The sequence below is a fragment of the Callorhinchus milii genome, unplaced genomic scaffold, assembly GCF_018977255.1.
Source record: "Callorhinchus milii isolate IMCB2004 unplaced genomic scaffold, IMCB_Cmil_1.0 Scaffold4, whole genome shotgun sequence".
Classification (NCBI taxonomy): Eukaryota; Metazoa; Chordata; class Chondrichthyes; order Chimaeriformes; family Callorhinchidae; genus Callorhinchus; species Callorhinchus milii.
In genome coordinates this window covers 66,278,503-66,295,955 of record NW_024704745.1, presented here as the reverse complement: position 1 = coordinate 66,295,955, position 17,453 = coordinate 66,278,503, and the positions used below count along the sequence as shown (strand labels likewise).

Below are 17,453 nucleotides of genomic sequence, written 5' to 3'. Positions count from 1 at the left end.
CATAAAATGTGAAACCAAAGTTAATACATACCAGTATGTGGTTTATCTCTCTTGATTTTATTGGTAACGTGTCAGATTGGCTCAGTTGGTAGTACTCTTGCCTCAGAGTAAAAAGATAGTGGGTTCAAGCCCCATTTTGGGGACTTTGAACTCATAGTCTAGGTTGACACTCAAATACAATGTTGGGGGTTTGCTGTGTTATTGAAGGTGCTGTCCTTCAGATGAGACGTTAAACCAAGGTCCCGCTTGCCTGTCCAGATGGACGTTAAAGATCCCATGGCACTACTCAAAGAGAAGGGAGTTTCTCTCGTTGTCCTGGCCAATAATCCCCCATATAAAATTGATAGTTCACTTCATGGCTGTGAGACAATGCTAGACAGAAATTGATTGCCTCATTTCCAACAAGTACAGAGTCATTGCACTTGACAATAAAATCCTGTGAAGCGCTTTGACATGTCTCAATGATGTGATAAGGCGCTGTTATCAAATATAAAAATTGTAATCAACTTTTAGATATGAAAAATCTGGTAAAGTGTGGTCAACTCTTTTTATCTGGGGAACTGTTGAGTCAAATTGCTGGGAAATGTGCTCCAATGTATTCTGGAAAGCATAGAGAAGTCAGAATAAGATCCTAGAGTTGCGTTACTTGGAGTACAATTGAAGTTAGAACCTGACTTTTGATTCATTTGCCCAATGAGGCAAATATCACTGAACAGTTGTCTTGTCTGGCAAACAACATCTAATGAAATCTGTGTTGCAATACAACCTCCTTTGCAAGATCGGATATTTTGGGTGGAATACTGTATATGGGAGAGTTCAGGGTGTAAAGAATTTATGCTTAAACATTGTTGCTTCAACGTATATCAGATTTTTTTTCACCAGACTGGAAAGATTTCTCGTGACGTTCTAGATTCCATTCAAAATGGATGCATTGGAAACCCTACAGATGTATACTTCAAACACCGTCTTATAACCTCAGGTAAAAAAAAACTTTGTCAGGTTTATCAAACTTCAGAAGTGTCTTCATCAGTTAGTGTTCGTTTTTAAAATGGACATGTCACCTCAGTCAAGTAGTGATTCATTGTAGCTTTATTTAGTTTTCCAATTGGGAGGAAATTATTTTACATCTTCCTGGTCTGATAAACTGTTTTTAACAAACTGTTTCAAAGCAGTTTGTTGAAATGCTGTAAATTGAGAAAATTTTATTTCATTTTGCCGAAAATGGTCTCTGAATTTAAATCTTGATCGAACTTGCAATCTCCTACAATGTAAAATCATTAACTCACATTAATTAATAAACACCATGGAGCGTAATGCCACAACTCATTGTAAACAGTTTTAGAAAAATTGTGCAGTCATCCATTATGCCATATAGTAATGCATTTTAAGTGTATCCTTTTGCCTGTTGCATACAGGTTTTGTGTGTATCTTTAATGCCTCACAATCTTGTGAACAGTATTTTTGAGGGCTGCAGAGACTAACGATGGGTAGTTAAGCAAATGTCTTTTCAAATATATGTACAGTACACTTACTATTTTGTTTGTTATGATTTTATTTAAACAGGGAAACCTTTTGTACATTTCCATGCTTGCATATTTAATATTTATTGTGTGTCACATACCTCCTACTATCTTGTATTTCAGTTGTGTATTTATTATAGTCTCTGCATAGGAGGACTTGCAGCTTTTGAAAGTTAAAAAGTTGATTTCTCTTTAAACTGTATTTTGGGTTCATCACATAGACAGTTATCAGAGTTAAATTTGCACATGTACAGAATGAATAGTCGCGTTTACACATTAAGTTGCATATAGTATAGAAAAAGCTAGAAACGTTCCTCCCAACTTTTCTACAGGATATGAAATGTGATTGAATTAAACTATGCTTTGTATGAAATATAATGTCATTATGTGAGTGGGAACTTAAATATATGAACTATACTGATATGAATTTACTTTAATTTGCCAAGATGATGCCTAAAAAGTAACAATTTCACAAAAGTATTAGATGAAAAATATGCAATATATTCCATGTGAAAATTCCCAATTTACTGAGTAAATGCGATATTGAAAGTTCTGCTTTTATACTTGTTGAATATCTGGTAAGAACATGGATTGAGACTAAACACAGACATTTTTCTCATAGCTGGGCCGGTAATTATATCTTGGGAAATCTTGAGTTTGTCATGCTCCAACTGGCAATTAATGGAAATCAGTAAAATTCACATAACATCAGAGGCATGTTTTGCTGTGACCAAATTACATATTATTTGCTTTATTTGTATCCGTCTATATCTTACTTTGGGTATTGGGCCAGCCTTCTGAATAATTTTTTTTAGGTGTACATGGAAACTAGTTTCACAATTTGAGATTATGACGGATACAACTATGGTTACAGATTGGCAAATTTATATTTCTGTTGTTGAAACTGTGCACCCTTACTGGCTGCAAAGCTTTTTTAGGAATAAAACTTTGGGACAAGGTGCCTATCAACTTACCAAGTTGTTTCTCTATATACCAATGAAAACAAGCTGGTTTAAACTTTAACTGGCTACATGTTCATTAATAATTCAAAAATAAAATTAGCATATACCAATGACAAAGATTGGTAAATCATATAAAAATGCTTTTCTTGGTTTCCTCTCAGCCAGAGAAAACTAAATTGTGATTCAGTAAGACTGAAAGTGGTTTCTGAGATAAAGTGAAAGTAATCTATAGACGTTGATGAATAACAAAACCTGTTTCAGTGGCAAGAAAGTTTTTTTTGTAGCATTTTAAAGACCATGCATACTGCTTCAAAAACACAGGGAGCTTATTGGATTGCTGATGGGTATTTATACCTCTTAACTGGGGCTAATACTGGTGACATATTCCTTACTTCCATGTGAGGTACTAGAATATACATCCATGGAAAGCACAAAAATTCCTGATTTATGAGAAGGTTTCTCCACCATGAAAGTGGATATTTATCCAAAGGTGACTGGAAAAATGAGGTGTGAAATGATTCAAGACATCACCTGGAGTTAGCTATCAAGAATATGAATCTGAGTGGTCTGCAGGGGTGACACCTTACTGAGCAGCTATTACCGAGTACCGTATGGAATCAATAATTAAATTATGACCTGGTTGTGTGCCAAAGTTTGTTGGTATGATGCTAAGAAAATTTATGTTAATAATAATAATCCTTGCATTTGATATAGCACCTTATTGCATCGTTGAGATGTCTCAAAGCGATTCACAGAATATACTGTAAAGTGAATTCACTGTGTATTTTGTGAGTGAAACACAACAGCCAATTTTGTACAGCAGTGTCCCACAAACAGTAGTGGATTGAGTGACCACATTTTGGTTGTATTAAATTGGGGACTGCCCCTGGAGAAGTTCCTGGTGCTAGCTGTCAATCCAGCCTGACGTACCTTTCCAATGACCAACATGTTACTGTGCTCCTGGGGGAGTAAGAAGAGTTTCTTTGGTGATGCACCTGGCCAACAATGAATAGAGCTGAGTCAACTTTGGTTTACTTGGTGATGTACTAACTGAGCTGGCGAGGTACACATTACTCCAGAATACTGTGTTTGTCTAAGTTCAACAGGGTTCATCAATCGGACTTGAAAGGGTAAATAGCAATTTAACGTTCTTCGCACTCGTTTCTGAACTTCCCTGTAAAAGTACACCTGAGATTGTGTTGAAATAATACTGTGAAACCTTTGATAACTCGTCACTCAAAGGGAAATAGCTTGAATGACTACTTATCAGAGTTGACTAGTTTTCCAAAGTACAAAGTATTTGAATAACCAGGATATTGAGTGAGTGACTAAGTTATTTGGGGTTGACTACTTATCCCTTTCACTGTAGCTACAATTCTATTGTATTGGGATCCCTAATAACTTGCTTCTGCTGACCAGTATCTGTGTTCCACTGAAGATTATGCCTTCCAGGATTGGCAAAAGGAAACTGCTTCCGTGACTTCGCAGTATTTGGAACTGAATTGGAGACTTGAGCATGTCAACGGTTTTCTTTATATATCCCTACCCCTGACCATCAACCTTGTAGATATTAGCTGTATATGTGGTCTCAAACTGGAACCTATGTTTGGTGGTGGTGTAAATCTAAAGATGTGTACAGTCTGGGTGTAACTCACACAATCCTACACCCTTAAAAAGGAAATAACATTATGCTCATGCAGCTGCTTATATACATACACTTATTTAAACTATATTCTAAAGCTATTATTGCGGTCTATTTAGTGAACAGTTTTCTTCTTGCTCGCATACTTTCATCTTCCATCTACCCCGAGGAAGACCCTTTATCACATCATTGGGTGGGAAGGCACCAGCAACTGATTGTTAGTAGTCCATAGAAACATTTGTTTCTGTGATAACCTCCTGTGAAAGTACATATGAGTTTGTGTTGAAATAATAGCCGTGCTTCTAAGCCTCGGTTCACCATTTTACGGTGATTCAAAATGCTAATAACTGTTAACAGTAATAAGGGTTGTCAAAAAAATTTGCTCCTGATTACACAGGGTGTCCCTGTTGTTTATACATCCATGCGAGCATAATATCAATAATAATCCTTGCATTTAGTATTGCGCCTTATGTTGTTGAGAGGTCTCAAAGAGCTTCAGAGAATATATTGTAAAGTGGACTGACTTTGTATTTTGGGTGAAACGCGGCCGCAAATTGCGGACAGCACATCATGACTTGGAACTCATATAGTACATGGTCTGAGCTAACAGTGCAGTGCTGGGGCTGTTGCATTGTTTGATGTGCGTGCTTGACATGAATGTTAAACTGAGGTCCTGATTGTCTGGGCAGGTGGGCATTAAAGATCTCGTGCAATATTCGAAAAGAGAAGGGAGCTTCTCCTGGTTTCCAACAATCCCCCAAATAAAATTGGGTCAATCAGTCCAGGCTGTTTGTGGGACATTGTTGCGTGTAAATTGGCTCCTGCATTTGCCCACAAAGCACACTGTTACTGCACATCACAGTATTTACAATTTTGGGATATTCTCATGATGTGAAAGGCATTATATAAAATGTAATGATTATTATTATCATAAATTGCACTTAACTCATGCAGCAAACTTGAATTTTTTTTCGGTGGAATATTGAATCATGTACTACACTAGATTGTTTGCAGAAGAGAAGTAAATGCAATCTGGATCTCTTGTAAAGAGATTGGTATGATCTGTCCTAGCAGTTTCTGAACATCTGTATTTTACTGTATTAACTTTTTCCAAACTTTCAAAGGTCCCCTGGTAAGTCCACCAGCAGTAAAATATTGTCTGCAAACAGAAGTGCTTCAATCCTTTCTATCAGAATTGCGAAACTTTGGTTTGTAGATGATATTGTTCTGCTGGCATACTCACCTGGGGACCTTTTCCGCTGGCCCCGCCATCTTGAACACTGGGCCATGTGGTGGGACATGATGGCAGTGCCCCCAAGTGCACAATCATGGTTCTGCATGGCTTACAAGAGGACAATGAGAGTATCGATTGGAATATACAAAGGGAATCAGTCCCAATTGTTGATTCTTATGGGTACCTGGGAGTTGTGGTGGACATTGCTTGGACATTGTGCTGAAGGACTACGTAGAGAAAGGTGCAAAGGGCACTCTGGTCATGCTCATCCCTCTTTAAGGATAGCAAAGGACAGCAAGGTCCCCACCTCACTGAACCAGTACAGAACCTTGATACCTTCCCTCATCCCTCAACTGCCCTTTAAACCCCACATCCATTCCATGACCCATTCTGCCTTCCCCCACCTCGGCAATATTGTTGGACTCCACCACTACCTCTCCCCTCAGGCAGCCGAGACCCTCACCCATACTTTCATCGCGTCCAGGCTTGACTGCTACCTCCCTGCTTGCTGGACTTCCCAACTCTTCCCTCAACAGGCTGCAGATTATTCAAAAGTCTGCAGCTCATAAGCCGATCACCCCCGTCCACGTCTGGCTTCACTGACTCCCTATCCCCCAGAAGATCAAGCTTAAGATCCTCGTCCTTATTTTCAAAGCCCTCCATGGCCTTGCTCCTCCCTAAATCTATGACTGGTAGCACCTTGCAAACCTTCCCTCTTCCTCCGCTCGGCAAGCACTGGCCTGCTCCATGTTCCCCACACCACCATTGGCAGTTGGACCTTCAGCCTTTCTGTCCCCACGCTCTGGAACTCCATCCTGGAATCCCTTCAGCTTGCAAACTCTTGACTGTCCCGCATCTTAGGACATCATCTGTTGTGAAAGTTGCTGTATAAATTACATTTTTTGTTGTCTATTTGCCAAGGCCCCTCACTTGAGAGTAAAATTATCCTATAAAGGTCCTCCCACCACACTGAAGGCAGATATCCATCAGATAGAAGATGAGGAAACTGAGGTTTGGGGCGACAGCTGCTGGAAGGCTTTACCTGGAGTTTGTGTTTGTGGACACAGACGTGTTAGGACATACAGCGCTTAGAACCCACCTTGATTGGTTTGCAGAGAGTAGGCGACTAATGCTTAAGCTCCACACCTCTGATTGGTGGAACCATCTCAATGGGAAGAGATGTGTTTCCAAGTTGTGGCCAGAAAGATGGTGGCAATGCTGTCACCCATTTCATGCTGGTGTTGCCCACCAGGAAATTTGCAGGGTGATCCTGGCACCTGCCATCCATCGAGTGAGGGCTTAACCTGCGCTTGTCGGATTTCAAATGACCAACTCGTGACTATCACCCTTGAGGGGAAGTCAACTGAATTGGCTTCAGGTGACAGATTTGGTAATGGAATGTCAGAATTGAGCCAACTCTTTGTAGCTATATCAGTCCAATTCCTGAGCCAGGCAGGTCTGCAGTATTCCAGGATACTGCTGATGACAGCCCAGGCAACCTGGCTCATTGGCAGGTTTGGGGTGGGGGGGGCAGAACAGTCACTGGGGGGCAGGGACTCTTCCCACTCAGCTCCCGTTAAGCCTGCAAGTCAAAGCCCTAATGGTGCCCCTAGCTGAACAAGCTTGCCAGAGAGTGCTTTCAATGGCAAGCAATGCATTTTTTAGCTGGTTTAAGATTCGCAAACACATTTTCTGGGGTCCCTAAGTGTTGGCTCTTACCATCCTGCGCCTAATATTTTCTGGAATTGGGTAAGCAGAATTTTTCAAAAATGGAGATCTCCAATAAATAACTCTGGAATTTTCATGTATAGCTTGGATGCATGGAAGTCTGGTAGCATGGTAATGGGTTTCCACATATGTCAGATACTTGGCTGACTAGAAAATAAAGCTTTCAAAGTGAATATTCTACATATTGCTTTGTTAAAAACAGAAAAAAAAACATTTTCAAGTTTCTGTGTTGGTGCTTTTAAACCTCAAAGCAGCAATATTGAAATTTTCTTCACAGAATGAAACCTTGTATTGAGTTTGCTTTGTTCTGACGCACTCACGAGCTTCACATCTACCCTTTTTCTCATTAGGCTATTTTTTTGGATTAGTCTGACAGATGTGGAAACCATCACTGTGCTTAAGAGCATCCAAACCAAACAGAATTCTATGCATCCGACCTACACACAGAAATTCCAGAGACAGATTGTTGGAATGGAATGCGCACTCTCCCTCGAGGGATGCATTCTGCTTACCTAATTCTGGAAAGTATTAGGCGCAGTTTGGCAAGAGCCCACAGAGGGCTGTCTTGATTCCGACATTCAAGCCATTATTTCATGCTGTTTGTGTACAATTTACCTATAAACATAATCAGCTATTTAGTTGTTTGATTTTTAATCATCAATACTAATAAAATGACAATGTCTGTCTGCGTTTCAAGAAGGATCTTAATAACCAATTGATGTAGAGACATGATTTATACCTCATCAGAAAGGTCTTGCTCTTGGGAGTGACATGGGCATATTTGTTTGTGTGTACCTCCTATCGTTCGTGAGTTATTTGCAGTTTTGCATTTTTCGCTGCAGTTATACCTGTGGCTGCCGAGTCAAAGTGGTGATGTGGCATCATGCATCGCACAGTACGCACCCATTGCAGTTACACTTGGTGGCCGCGCTGACTGACCGTGGCATCCTGCGTCACCGAGCGCGCACGTAGCCAAGTGGCGGAATAAAATAAAGAACACACGAAGCTAAGCCACAGCAACAACAAAACTACATTTTTAAAGCACTGAGTCCGCTCACTGAGTCCTCCCAAAAGGATTCCACCCAGATGAGCATAGATAAAGGTGAACTGTCTGTCTGTGTGTGTGTGTGTGTGTGTGTGTGAATCTACATTCCGTATTGGATCCTTTGGTTGCAAGCGAAGCTGCAACAGGTACAGCTAGTACCTCATTAAAAACACTGGTCTATTACTATTTTACTACTAAGCATTTCCCAGCATTCACTATAGAATTTCACCAGAACTCATTGTTTATTTAATTTATTGTTTATTGTTTCCGGGGTAACAATCCCTCCAAACTAAATAAATAAATTGGTCACTCAATCAATGACTGTTTTTGGGACACTGCTGTGCGCAATTGTTTCAACCACAAAAATACGCTATATTCTGTGAAGTGCTTTGAGATGTCTCAACTATGTGATAAGGCGTAAAATCAAATGCAAGGAATATTATATTATTATTCTGTACAGTTAGATGCCACCCCATTGAACTAGGTTCATTTGTTTCAAATGCAGCCAGTTTGAGAGCAAACCTTGATGATTACACTGTTATGTAACGCTTGAGTTGATTTCTGATCCATTTTGGTTTCAGAATTTGGTTGAAATCTTTGTTATAGTTCTGAGTTCCTGTTTGAAGCTGTTTATAAGCCAGTTCTTCCTCCCTTTAGTTTAAAACTTGCCAACAAGCAAAGCTTGTATTTAGCAAGAAAGATGTGAATTACTGAAAACAGCTTGTTATAGTTTTTCACAATTCATGTCAGCCTGAATCAATTTCACAAAAATACTACTTTATGAAATTTGGTATTAATTTCTCTCTCCCCTCTTTCAAGTCTAGCCTGAAAACTTTCCTCTTCTGCCACTCTGCCCCCACACTCTGGAACTCCATCCCGCAGTCCCTCGGGCCTCGCCACCTCTCTTGCCTCCTTCAAGACCGATCTCAAGATCCTCCTCTTCGATCGTGCTTTCGATTACCCTGCTTCCCCCCACCCCCCGCCCTCCACCCTCCCTGATCCCAACCCCTAGCTCAGGTCTGAAACACTGATTGTTCAGCGCCTTGGGACGACATCCCGACATGAAAGGCGCTATACAAATGTAATTTTGTTGTTGTTGATACAGAACTTTCCTATTTCTACTCTTATCTGTGCCAATGTTTCATTACATCTCTGCTTCAGTTCCTGCATAATCACTTACAGTGTTGCTCCAGTTCTTTCCTTATCCTCATGTACATGCTTGGTGACATTATCCAGGGTCATGGGGTCCACATCTGGAGGTTTGTCCACCTTCACATGTGGGTAAAACCCAACTTCATGGCTGTTTGTGGGACATTTCTGTGTATGAATATGTGCTGTGTTCACCTACAAAATGTTGTCGATACATTTTACGATAAATCCTGACGCATTTTTGGGATGTTCCTCAGATGCGAAAGGCGCTAAATCAAATGTAAGGACGATGAATTGTACCTTTCTATCTGGAACTTGTCAGTGTGGTTCCATTGGTAACATTCTCGCTTCTGAGTCAGAAGGTTGTGGGTTCAAGCCCATGTCAAGACTTTGAGCTCATAATCTAGGCTAACATTTCAGTGCAAAATGAGAGGGGTATTGTGAACGTTTCTCCTTTATAAGGTTCGGTTAAGACCCAGAAACAAAGGGAATCATAGACCATTATCTTTCTTTCTAACTCTTGTTTATTCTTTAACATGCTGCCTACAATTTCATATTCTTAAACGTACCTGCTTTAACTCTTTAACATAATTTTTTTTGTATTTCTTTTAAACTTTAAAAACAATACTTTTCGTATTTCTTTACTCTTTAACAACACTTTTGTATTTATGTAATTTTAACAATTTTTGTATTTATCTGTACTACATCTATTTCCTACCTAAAGTAAATCACCCACAAATATGTACAGTCAATTCACTTTACAGTCTATTCTGTGAAGCGCTTTGAGATGTCTAGAAGACGTGAAAAGCGCTATATCAAATGCAAGGATTATTATTATAAATCTCCTCCTCAATGACCTAAAGTAAATCATAAAAGTCCTCCTTCTCAGGTTTGAAACCTCCCTGCAGGGGATAAGATGGAAGCAGGACAAGCTGTTTGATGCCCTCGATCTCCCTTTCTTGCGCTACCGGCCTCACAAGAGGTAAGATGGCAGCACACAGGACAAGCAATTTGGTGTGCACCGTCTATCTTTCTACGCTCTCTGCCTTGCAGGAGTTAGGTTAGTAGCCCTTGGGACAAACTGTCAAGCAGGCACTATCCCCCTTTCTGCTCCCTCCACGTTTGCAGAAGCTAGGATGGCGCTGCCCAGGAATAGCTGTTAGCTACACACCATCCCCCTTTCTGTGGGGGATTTCTTCCCTTTAACCTCCTTGTCTCCTTACTCCCATTTTACTGAGCCAGTGCACAATCTCAGCATTTTGTTTCACCCTCTCTCTCCTTTAATCTTTAAACCAGGCTGAGCTGTGCTGCTCACCAGGAAGCTTGCAGGGAGTTCTTGCTACCTTCTTTCTGCTTGGTGAGGGCTCAAACCTGCAATGGTTGGATTTCAATTCCTGCGGGGAGGGGGAAGAAAGTTAAGCAAGGTGTGAAGCTGAGCTGCCTCCAAGATGACGTGCCTGCAACAATAAATTGAAGCCCATAAGATCAATGAAAAGTGGCATCAAGAAAATGTAAGGAATGAGACCGAAGTGTGCAGAAAATGCTGGGAAGGTGGTGTAGTTTGAAAAACAAAATGCATCAGTTCTGCAGTTGTAACACTTCTTGGTTACAATTGCTAGGTTAACCATGTTTTTGATTGATAATAGAGCACAGTTACAGGTGTATGAACATCAAAGCAAACTAGGATTTGGGCATTTCTGAATTTCTTAAACTATGTACAGTGATTGATTGGTTGAAGACTATAGTAGCTTTTTAGTTTTGTTTTTCCTTAAGAAATACAGTCCTAAATTTAAAATTTGAGGCAGTGGCATGAAATGATTCTTACATGCTTGAGTACTGTAGTAGGTTCATACTAAGCCTTCGAAAATATTTATATTGGCACGGCATGTAACACAATGAGTGATCTGCGGTAGAAATCTAAGCATGTTTACAACTGAAATTTCAATAGTTATTAATTGAATACTCTTGTGTTTTCCAAATAGTTATTTCAAAAGCCTCAAATATACTCAGTACACTAATGCTGGCATATTATTACCTCATTCATTTTTTAAAAAAGGTATTCCCTTCAACACATTTCATTAGTTCCCAAGTGTCTCGTGTTGAAGAAAAGGCTGCTCTTGAAAATTAAACTGGCCAGAAGTTACTTCAGTCCTATGGTATATGTAATATCAACCACATTCACACCAATATGATTTATATTGTCTTCCTTTGTGGGTCAATGAAAATAATTTTGAAAAAAAAGTTAATTTGTACTACTTTTCATTTGAATAATGAAAGCTAGAATTACAGCACAGTATTGGCAGATGTAATATTACGACTGACACTCAGGGGCTGCTTCTCAAGAGGCAATCTGATGGTCGGTTTCCATTAATAGATTTGGTGAAAGGTGTGTTATTAAACTGCAAGTTGTTATATAGCACCTTTCGCACGGCATAGCTTCTTGGAACACTGGATTGGGTGTTCAGGGTGATTAGATCCTAAGACTGGCTTTTTTTTAATATAAAAAAAGTTTTCAGTTTTCACTAATTTTGAGCCATTGATAATAAGGCTTGAATGTCAAGTCTACAACCCTTTAACTAAAATAAGTATTTAAATTTATTTAACTCTTCTCTTCATCCTGTGTTTTGCCATTTTTTCCCCTTCTGCCCTACTTTTAGTTTATTTTAGTACTAATATACTATATTGTATTTATTCTGAGCTTTTATAGATAAGCTGAAATGTATTGCCTTCATTTCTGAGAGTTTGGGGTCCCACCATTAAGTCTGCAAGTACGAGCAACATTGGTCTCTGAGAAGTTGCAAACTGACTCCAAAAAACAAAGTTGGTTTCAATCTTTAAAAGGGATGTGACTGTACATCATTGCTATCATTACAGAGAAGTGTTTGCAGTAAATATCTCAGTATTATTATTATTATTATAGTAGGATCCCAGTTGTAACTGTAAGAGTCTATAAAAAGGTACCAATTATGTAGCTACTTTTTAAAGAAAATGAAAGCTTCCTCAAGACTTTATAAGACATGCTGAATAAAGAATTTGTAACTTGATCTGGTAGTTTAGAAGTTTAATTGTGTTCACCTATAAAATTACAACTGGTGGCATCAGCATTGCTGGAAAGTGAGTTAGTCCATGTTACCCTTACCTGTTACTTGTTCCTTATATTTAGCTGGTGTGGCTAAGGAAGAGATTGTGACAGTCATAATAAGGAATAATTTTGCACAAAATTGTAGTTTGTAGCTCCATCTGTTCCCTTTGCACCTTTACTTGACTCCTTCAAGGTCCGTCTCAAGACATTCTTCTTTGTCTTCGGTCATCTTCCCACCCCCCTAAATCCAACAACTATCTTGGGTGCAAACCCTCTACTGTCCAGGACATCTTCCTGATGTGAAAGGTGCTATATAATGCAATTTGTTATTGGAGTAGTTGGGATGCTTGGACCTTTTTCCATTTATTGAGCCGATGAGTAAATAATACAGTAGTTGAACATTTAACCATATCATTTTCTGTGCATTTAAATCCTGAGACTAGAGAAGATTGTTTCTTTTATGAGAAAATATCCAACCATATGTTCTACGATGACTAATAGTAAATATATGATATAACATAAAAGTGAACAATGTTCAATCTATATCAATTTTAGTCTCGTACAGCACTGAAGCAAATCTCCACATAAGCCACAAAGACTAATTCCAGTCTTTTGTTTGCTTCCTGATATCCTTCAATATTCCACCTCTGATAGTTAGTAGATTGCTTGCTCTAGGGTCTCACAAGTGTCTTAAGAGTTTCTGGGTAAGAAAGGGAAATCTTCCAGGGTTCTTTTTTATCATTGCTATAAAATGTGCATTTGTCCAATATTAGATGAGGGCAGTTTGGGCTCATCTGTCAAGTTCTTTAGTCAAATTGCCTCCCAACACTCACTGTCGAGCCTCATACTTGACAAATGGGCACTTGTATCAGGGTATAGTTGAAGACAGTGAGGTTGTACTCCCAACATGAGTTAGCACCTTTGGAAAGGTGGCAGAAAAGAACTAAATTAAATATCCTACATCGCAGAAATATAATTGTACTTTGATCATATCTGCACATTTTTACAGAAACCCATTTATTAACCATAGTTTCACTCAAGTTTTTCTTTCATTTCTAGATGACTTGCTTTCCCTGAACGGTCAACAACTTATCTGAATATCACATCATGCTCCTCTTGCAGAGCATTTTACGTGACCTGTTGACATCTGGCAGACTAGGTGAGTATTCCTGCTCTAAACCTGTGCTCTGTTACAACAAAGTTTGATATTGCATGCTTGTTTTTCTACTCTATAAGGAGTGTGTTTTCCCCAACACTATCGGCAGGGAGATCAGTGTCTAAGGAGATTTGTTCCAGGCGGTAGTGGTTTTGGGGGGNGGATAAATCAGACAGTGTTTGTACTCCTGAACAACAATCAAGGACAATTGGGATGCAGTGGAGAGGCTTCCACCAGCCCATTTCCAAAGTCCAGGTTCAAGCAGTGAGGTGGATTAATGGCAAACACAGGAAGCAGCTGCTGGGTGGGAGGGCTTTGGCCTATACTGACCTGTCTCTAACCATCTGGAAGGCAGAATGAGTTTCACAGCTGACATGTGTATTTGCCAGAGCTGCTTACATGAGCACCTGGATTAAGCCTAGTGCTGAGTAAGCCTGGTACATGGCATTGGACCTCGAGAACGTCAAGAGAACTGGCACCGACAGTGTTACCTGGAGTCCCAAGTTTGTGAACACTCATTTGTGCATCCAGCGCCTGGAATCCATTTTGATTGGCCCGCAGAGGCAATCAGCTGCTGCTTAAACTTTGCACCTCCAACTGGTAGAACCGTCACTCAGTAGGAAGGGATGTGTGTCCGAGCTACAGCCAGGAAGATGATGGCAATGCTCTCACACATTGCATGCTGTGATGTGTTACCCACCAGGGAGTTCCAGGTACCTACCATCCACCCAACAAGGGCTCAAACCCATGCTTGTCGGATGTCAAATACCCAACCAGTGATTATGCTTCTGAGAGGGGGAGATAAATCAGGGTCTATTGTAAAGATGAGTATTATAAATGAGGTAATAGTTTGATTTCATATTATTAATCTCATTTTGATCCCAGCAGTGTCCAGTTAACCTGTTTAAAAGTTGTATTTACAGGTGATCCACATAACTCATTGATCAATACTACAGACGTTGAGGTTCGAGTGGCTTCCACAGGGGAACTGCTCTGAGGATCTGAAACGTGGTGGGTCAGAGCTGCTGCCCTTCATCTCTTTATTTGACAGACATAGACATGTATGTGATCAACTCCTGACTTTTCAAACTAGACCAGTGAGAGCTGACATGTCATTTTATTAAAGAAAATATTAGCACCTTGAGTCTTTTCCCAAGGAAATATTTTCATTTTTCAATTGATCTTAACAGTTTGAAGCATTATCCTGCCCAAGTACCTTTTATGGTGGTCCAGAGTGCCAGCCATTTATTGATCTTTTAACTCCCTTTCCCATTTTAAAAAAGAAAATTCTAAATGGATGTCAATAGCAGCTGCATTTTTGCTACTTATACATCTAACCTGGTCAGACACTTGATGCTGAGTTTAGAAGTTTTCAGCTCAGCATGTCTGCACTGGCTCTATCGCAAGATGTTCATCCAATCACCCTACCTTATCCCCATCCCAATGTATTAAATAATAATCCTTACATTTGATATAGTGCTTTAAAATATTTTTTTAAATGATTTAGTGAGAAAATAAAAATCTTTTCTTCCAAGATTTCCAAATAAATGCAACCTTCTTTTGAGCTGTGTACAGTACATTTTATTTTACATTTTTGTAGTGCCTTTCAGTGGATATCTTGAAACATTTCACATGGTTGCCTGGCCACCTGCTCTTGAGTGGGGGAGGGGGTGAAAAGAGATAATCCTTTGTGGTTGAAGGGATTGGTTTTAATGCAGGGAAGGAGAGGGTGAGATGGAAGGTCTCCACGAGAGAGTGCTGGAGCATATAGCAGAAAGCTGATGGTGTGGCTATGTTACAGGCTAATGTTTGCTGAGTGGAAGGAGCTTCTCGCTAAGCAGGGATTGCAGGAGTGAGGGTGGGGCAAGACCACCACCAACAAGATTACATTTGTATAGCCCGTCGGAGTCAGGCGATGCTACGGAGGTGAGGAAAGGCAGAGCAGGTTATGGCTTGAACGTGGTGGAGAAAAGACAGTTGAGGGTCGAACAAGACACCTGGGTTCCTGACTGGCTTGGTGAGTTGTAGTGTGCAACCATGGAGTTTGATGCTGCCAGAGCCTGAGGTGCAGAGGCGCTGGCGCGAGCCAATCAGGAAGATCTCAAGTCTTTTTCACATTCAACTATAGGAAATTTGCCCTCATCCAGGACTTGATGTCCGACAGGCAGTCTGTCAGGATAGCAGTGGTCCTGGAGTTGAGGGTGAAGGCAGAAAGAGAGTTCGGTGTCATCCGCATTACATGTGGAAGTTGACCCTATGTCTGTGGATGATGTCACCAAGGGGGAGCATGTAGATATTAAAGAGGAGAGGGCCAAGGACAGAGCCCTGGGGGACGCCAGATGTGACAGTGGGGGACTGGAGGAGAAACTGTTAGAAGCAACAAAGTGGAGATGGTGAGAGAGATAGGAATCGAATCAGGCAAGGGCAGATCCGTGAAGTAAAGCAGAGAGGCGGTGTATGAGGATGGAGTGGTCGACAGTGTCAAAGAGGTCGAGGAGGACAAGGAGACAGAGGGAGCCCTGATCACAGATGTTCAGAATGTCATTAGTGACTTTGACCATGGAGGATTTCAAGGTGAGGATCTGCTAGGGGTGCATTGAAGCAAGTGAAGTCACACCTAAACTTCAAGATGGCTGCAGCTCATATAGTGAGGAGCTGGGGAAGTGCTCTGGGACACAGCTATCTGAGGGGCACTGTATAAATGCAAGTTGCTGTTGGGCAATCAGGGGTTTGCCTGCCTCCATCATAATGTGGGTGAGAGAAAGCTGAGAAGTGAGAGGACAGATGTAGGGCTTCAAAGAATTTTTGGGTCAAACAAGACTGAGGTTCTACGCCCTTTCCATGAGGTACAATAGGCGGTGCAGATTGATGAGTTCGGCACCTATGGTAAGAAGGTGCTGGTGTGAGCCAAGCACAAAAACCTCACACTGCTTGACATTCAAATCTGACATAACAGGAAATACCAATGGAAGAGACTAAATGCTTCCAATATATGGGAGTGAACCCAGGAAAGGACACAACTGTGGTGGTGGAGCAGAGAGAAGGATGGATTGGTCAAAGGTAGACAGGAGGACAACGACGCAGATGATTGTTACTGACCTTGACCAGTATTGTACAACTGCTTTCTTCCTACCTTCTATCCATCCAAGATATTCAATAAATTATGAAACTGATCATTCTATCAGACAAACTTGGAAACTGAGGCTGTTTTTTCTAAAAAAACAAATTATAGAAATGAATGCTAAGATTTGATCAGGATCCTTCAATATGACGGGTCAAATGTAAATGGCCAGTTTTTCCTCCATAAGTAGTCAATAATAAAATTACATTTGTTATAGCGCTTTTCATGTTGGGAGGACATCCCAAGATGCTGGACAGTCAGTGTTTCAGACCTGCACTGGGGGTTGGGATTGGGGAGGGTATAGATCAAACTATATAATCCTTGCATTTGATATAGCACCTCATCACATATTTGGGATGTCTTTTAAATGCATCTATACTATAGTAATTCTTTCATTTGCATAGATGTGTATAATAATAATGTGTAGGACAGATGCATTTAAAAGGAAGCTAGGTGTTCACACAAGTATATTGAATGGATGGAGGCTCATGTGGAATATAAACACTGGCTACGATTAGTTGTGCTGTTCCCATTGCTGTATGTAAATCTTATGACTTGACCCTCTGCACTTTTCTGTGGGAGTGAGATCAAGAGAAAGAAAGCCCACCATGAGTGTTGATCAATTACATTTCCCAGCACAAGTCAGGACTTCAACTGCTCACTGCATAAGACTTAACTTCTTGCTCAGCCTTTGTCTCGTCAAGGACATTATGTTTGCTTATAAAAGTTCTAATAGAAATTAATTCAAAATATCCACCCATTCATATTACATAATTCTTTCTCCAGTAAGTACTTTTTACTCCTTGACACATTC

General features: G+C 40.3%; 1 protein-coding gene across 2 annotated transcripts in view; it reads left to right on the top strand.

The window, feature by feature from the left end:
• The window catches only part of LOC103186504 (paraspeckle component 1), a 56,682-nt gene extending 39,978 nt beyond the window's left edge, over positions 1-16,704 (top strand). For both annotated transcript variants that reach the window (XM_042334223.1, XM_042334224.1), the window contains one exon: positions 13,422-16,704. In XM_042334223.1, the coding sequence (XP_042190157.1) occupies positions 13,422-13,439 (18 nt within the window). In that variant the 3' untranslated portion in view covers positions 13,440-16,704. The remainder of the gene's footprint in view (positions 1-13,421) is intronic.
• The last annotated feature ends 749 nt before the right edge of the window (positions 16,705-17,453 follow it).